Source organism: Limulus polyphemus, unplaced genomic scaffold, assembly GCF_000517525.1.
Source record: "Limulus polyphemus unplaced genomic scaffold, Limulus_polyphemus-2.1.2 Scaffold1935, whole genome shotgun sequence".
Lineage (NCBI taxonomy): Eukaryota > Metazoa > Arthropoda > Merostomata > Xiphosura > Limulidae > Limulus > Limulus polyphemus.
In genome coordinates, this window is record NW_013667545.1 from 22,094 (window position 1) to 27,754 (window position 5,661).

Consider the following 5,661-nt stretch of genomic DNA (forward strand, 5'->3'; position numbering starts at 1 on the left):
GATACCCGTGGTGGGCACAGTACAGATAACCCATTGCGTAACTTTGTGCTTAACTACAAACAAACAAAATCTTGTGCGATTGCATTTACCACATGCAAATAGAGCTTTCTATCTATTCCTTTGAGATAGTGGATGATGTCGTTATTCCTTATTGGCTGAAAAATCACATCTTTGCCTCTTATTATGACAACCACACCTTATCCTACCTCAACTGTCGCAGTGCATTCACCCAGATAAGAAAACAATTCAGACTTGTTGACATCATATCGCAGGAATTGTTGGCAATATCCGGGAACAATTATAGTAGTCTTGTATGATAAAATGCTTTTTGTAGAAGTTAGTTACCACTTGGCTAACAATTTTTTTTTCATATTCTAGTTTCATTACACGTTTTTTCCTTTTCCATCCACGTTGGAAGTATAAGCCTTATAAAGCTTTTTAGTTGAAGTTGTGTATTTTTCACACACAAAAAAAAAACAAAATTCATTGAAGTGTTTGTTATCTTTACATGTGAGTGTGTTTCATTTTAAAGAACAAGAATATGTACTGTATTTTTCGGGATTTTAGGATGCAACGGTGTATAAGACGCACCCTTATTTTGAAGACAAAGTTTTGGGGAAAAAAAGCTACAGTCGCATTTGAAAGATTTTTATTGAACAAAACTTCAATTTGATACTTTAAAAATTAGTATATATTGTTCTAAACAAAAAAGAGCTCAAAACATCAAAATAAGAAATTACCGTAAATCAAAAAAAGGTTTACTGTTATTTAGTTTGTTTCAAAACCTACAAAATCTTCATTGCTTTCACTGTAATTATTTTTTTATTATTATTTAGGGAGCATATTAAATATAAATTTTTTTTAAAGAAAAAACTACTATTGTTGTAAATAGCACATTCAATTGAACTAAACTATGCATGCCTATTTAAATATATTTACACATGGCTTGTGTATATCGTATATATACATATATATTATTCATACCTTCGGTGTATAGGATGCAAGCAGATTTTGACATCAAATTTTGGGGTAAAAAGTGCGTCTTATACACCGAAAAATACGATAATATGAATTACTAGTTTACATAAGAGGTTTGGGGTAAATCGTAATTGATATTCAGAATTCCCGATTTCTTGTATTTTTCCTGGAAAAGAATTTTAGGCAAGCAATCAGACACTATTACCAACGATTTATCGCATTTACGAATTCGAAGGATTCAGGAAGTATCAGTCCATGCAAAAATTAGCCAAATGGGGACCACCGAAATTGCCATAATCGCACTCAGCAGTGTCATTTTCCTCGGTGGTGTACTTGGCATTGCACTACTCTGCTCCTCATGCAAAAAAAGGTAAATAATTATCAACTTAACGTATAATCAGAAGAACCTTTGCAGTTCAAAAATACTTGGTTTTTTATTTTTAATATCTTCTAATATTAATATTTCATTCCTTGATTTATTAAAATATATGATCTTTAAGTTCATAAGTAGCTAATGTTATAGTCTTATTGTCATAAGGGTAGGTTTACTTAGGTGATGTTTAACAAATCACATCTATTTTGCAAGAAGGGTGGAAATAAATAAATAAAGTTACACTATACACACTATTATATTTTTGATCTTAAGCGTTTCTTCTTGCGTAAAACAAAATTACGTTTCAAGAGAAATTTACCGAAAATCAGGTTACTTCCGGAGTATCTAAGTAGTAAATCTTATTAGAGTGTGTTTACTATGTTAAGTACATAAAATACTTATGTTCCAAGCTAATTATTATTGATCTAAGTCATCGCTAATTGCTATAGCTAAAATATACACGTGTCACATATAACTTTTCCTCTAGTGTAAGATTTTGTGAGGTATAATATTTACTGATAGTTAGTGTTTTCTCATCCAGTCATCTAATGTGTAAAAACAGTAAATCGATTTTAAGTAATAATTCAGAATAAAATACTACCTGTTTGGAGGCTTTCACTGTCGTTTGGGTTACTCGCCCTCAAGGCATTTTTACTTAAACAAAAGAGGAGGACTGAAAATCTAATATAACTAGAAACAGAAAGTTAATGCAATTTAAGTGGTTTGTGGAACTGTATGTATATGGTTTCATCAGTACACTTGGAGCTCAAGAAAAGATTAGTTTTGGGGAACATTCCCAAATATTTAAAGTCGAGTGTAAATAAACGTTTCTTATTCCCACTTTAATTTGTGAATATTTTAATAATGCTGTAACTTTTTGTAAATGTCTAAAAATTACACAGCAAAAATTTACAAAGGATTTTATTCTTTCCAGGAAAATGAAAAAAGGGCATGCAACGTGGGAACAACAAAGACTGTATAATATTAAAAACACTTTAATGAACAAGTCTCCATACGGAGGGAGAATTTCTGATGGTTCAGCAGCTCCCCTTTCGCCTTCTTACACTGACGGTACTTCAAATACGTAGGTGTTTGGACTACAAATGCATCATTCTCATTTTTCACTATTTTGTTCAAGTATTTTACAGTAGAAATTCTTTCCTGATATTTAGATAAAACCGCTGTGAATCTGACGGTGTATACGAAACTAAATTTGAAACTGCTTTTAAGATAATAATTCTCAAATCTTATATAGAAAAATATACTTGTCAGTTTAAGTACAAAGTAGGTAAGTATGCTAAATAAATATATACTTGTGTAAAAAAAAAGTGTTGTGATCTTAAGTGTATACATAACTGCTAATAAATAGTGGCAGATTTTACCTTATGTAAGTGTTAGATGTGGATAAAAAATTATGGAGATCAAATGACATATATGATTTTGATGACGAAAGTAATTTATTTTTAGTTCTATTAAAATATATGGTTCGATACTTTCTGTAACGTTACAGTATCATATTGCGCATATACTATTTATTTCCTATTAATTTTATTGCATATTTCTGTTGAAATACGTTATGGTTTAAATTTGATGAAGTTACTGATAACTTTTGAAATTTCCAGCAAATCTCCAGATAGCGTTGGAGACCGCAGTTCCATAGAAAAAAACTATAAAGATTCACGACAACAAGTACCACCAGACGGAGCTTCGTCTCACACGCGGTCTAGAAGTCCTAGATATGATGGTTTTAACAAAAGAAATAATCAGTGGGATCTACGTAAAGATGAAAATGATTCTTTGTGAGTATATACATGCCATTTTGTGGCAAATCAGATTAAACTTTTGTTTTAAGTAAGAATTCAAAATCATTAGTTTTGCTCAGAAACTATATAAAATATAGAAAAAATATAATATTTGCAGGTCTAACCAGCAAATGCGATCACTCATGAATTAAACAGGAAATATAACTAATATTATGCTTAATATATTACTCTCGAATGATGTAAATAGGAATATCATCTTTTGATAATTTCAGCTAATATATCTATAGGGTAATTTGTATGCAACAAACAATTCGTAACTAACACATCACTTAGCGACAGACAGTTTTAGTGGTTCAGGTTTAGTTTTAGATTATGAGATCAGTTACCTATAACAAATAACTAGCTCAAACTAGCTTTAACAAGTATAAGTTTAAATCCTTTACCTATAACAGTAAAACCTCTTGCAGCTGAAATAAAAGGTTCATACCACGCTTTGTGTACCTATTATATCGGAAAACTCTTACATATATGGAACGAAATGTATTCCTCTATCTGAGGAATTTATTCATCTTAACCAGCCGAAAAGATCCTAGTGATTTGTATGCCCGGACTGCTGATCCGAGGTGCTCAGCACCTTGGGGTCGTTGATGCGTTATAAGCGTGACGATGAAATCCGAATTGGACAAATTAACAGGATTGGGGAAAAACATCTGCAGTCTACTAGATTTTTATCACAAGTTATAGATCTAGCGGTTTCTAATGCTTCGTGAGCTTTCGGCGTTTAAGCCATAAGTTTGTAAAGTGCATTTTTATTCATGATAACTTAGTGTGTTTTTTTGCACTGTTATTTACATAGTTTGCTTTCTTTTGTACTGTATTTCAGCGGAACAAGGTTTTCTCACGGCTCTGCATTCAATAGTTGGTCCTCCCGATATTCTCATACTTCTCGATCGAAGCAAGCCACAGATTTCTAACCTTGCCGAGTTTCGTCTTACGATCTAGGAACAAACAACAGAACAAGCGCCAATTGTAATTGATCTTGTCTGCAGTATGTGTGTGAGTGTGCCTTTCTGTAGAAGTATGTGGACAATGTCCGCATAATAAATACTTAACAAGTACTAACATGTGCTGAAGGCAAGAACTTCCTTTTTCGCTTACCACAAAATGCAGGTCAGAGAAACTTGGCAAACTCTTTGTGAATATATTACCTTTAGTTATCACTGTTTTTTGTTTCTCTTCTAACTAACCCTTCTCATCTTAGTAATACCATTAAGTGGAAAGTCAGTCATCTTATTCTGTATAAATGTTAACTTATTCAAATAGTTTATACAGAGAAACGATATGACACGAGGGGAACTCCAGATATTTTGGGATAATAAATGAGATTTATACATAAGTTTTGTTTTCAACCCTGCTGAACGTAAGAGAACATTTATCAGTGGTAACAGATCAGTAAACCTAACGCATATAATTCAGAATGTAATTATGTTGCTACAAAATGCAATAACTGCATATTGAGTTTTGGAGCACTGGACGTTTTCAGGGAAACTCATAATGATGATTTTATCCCCTGACTCTAACGTGAGAAAACTTCATATTTTGATTTAATTTATTGTGAGATAAAAATTAAAATTTAATTTGTAAGGTTTATGTCTGACTTCGTTGACTATTTGTATACAGTTCAAATGCACTGATATTTTGAAAGAAAAATCAAACACCTGATGCAGTTAATTATAGTAATTAAGTAATAAAGAAAGTTTTTCTTAAAACATTGATTAATGATAAAAAATAATTGTTATCTGTAATGAAAACCTCAGAACTGTAGCAGGTCATGTAGATATAGATTGGTTGGTGTTAAACACTATCACTTATCACTCTACCTTTGCATTATTGAGGTTATATAGTAAAATTAATTTATCTTGTTACTAATCAGTGTGAACATGTATTTGTTATTGTATGTTGTATCCATATGTAAATAAATGTTAAATATCATACATCTACTTCTGCATCTTTTTCTTCTTTGTGTTAATAACTTGAAAAAAAGTTTTGCTACTGAAATAAAAATCTAAGTTAAAGGCATGATAATAATGATTGTGGAAATATGTTGGACCTTATGATGTAAACTTCGAGGCTATCTACGCCACAGTAAAGCGGAATGAATACAGACTGAATACGTTATATTAAAACTAATTTGGAGCCTCCCCACCACATTACATTCCACTTAGTCACGTAAGATCATGCTCTGTATGAAGGCCATTCATCTTAACGGTAGCCGTGCAGCGTAGCTTATATTGCAAAAGGCTATGTTATAAGGCTGCCATGCTTAAAATAAAATCCTCCCTTTGCATGCTTTCAATAATGCATATAGTGTACGAGGAAGACAGTTTCCAAGCGCCCATTTCAACAGTCCAATCACACAGAAATCGATAGGCGCTGTATCCGGCAACTTGACCAGTATATCTTAGAATGGATTAGCATGCATTTCTTTCCTCAACTGCTTGAAGGATGCAATGGTTGAATGGATATGTCGTGGAAGCAGCTTGTGTA

General features: G+C 32.2%; 1 protein-coding gene across 1 annotated transcript in view; it reads left to right on the top strand.

Annotated features, from left to right (window-relative positions):
• LOC106465411 (cadherin-89D-like) overlaps window positions 1–5,053 on the top strand; it is a gene marked incomplete at its 5' end in the record, with an annotated part of 26,949 nt that extends 21,896 nt beyond the window's left edge. The window contains 4 exons of the mRNA XM_013925637.2: window positions 1,154–1,348; window positions 2,286–2,435; window positions 2,974–3,150; window positions 3,998–5,053. Coding sequence (XP_013781091.1) covers window positions 1,154–1,348; window positions 2,286–2,435; window positions 2,974–3,150; window positions 3,998–4,088 — 613 coding nt within the window. The remainder of the gene's footprint in view (window positions 1–1,153; window positions 1,349–2,285; window positions 2,436–2,973; window positions 3,151–3,997) is intronic.
• Between the last annotated feature and the right edge of the window lie 608 nt (window positions 5,054–5,661).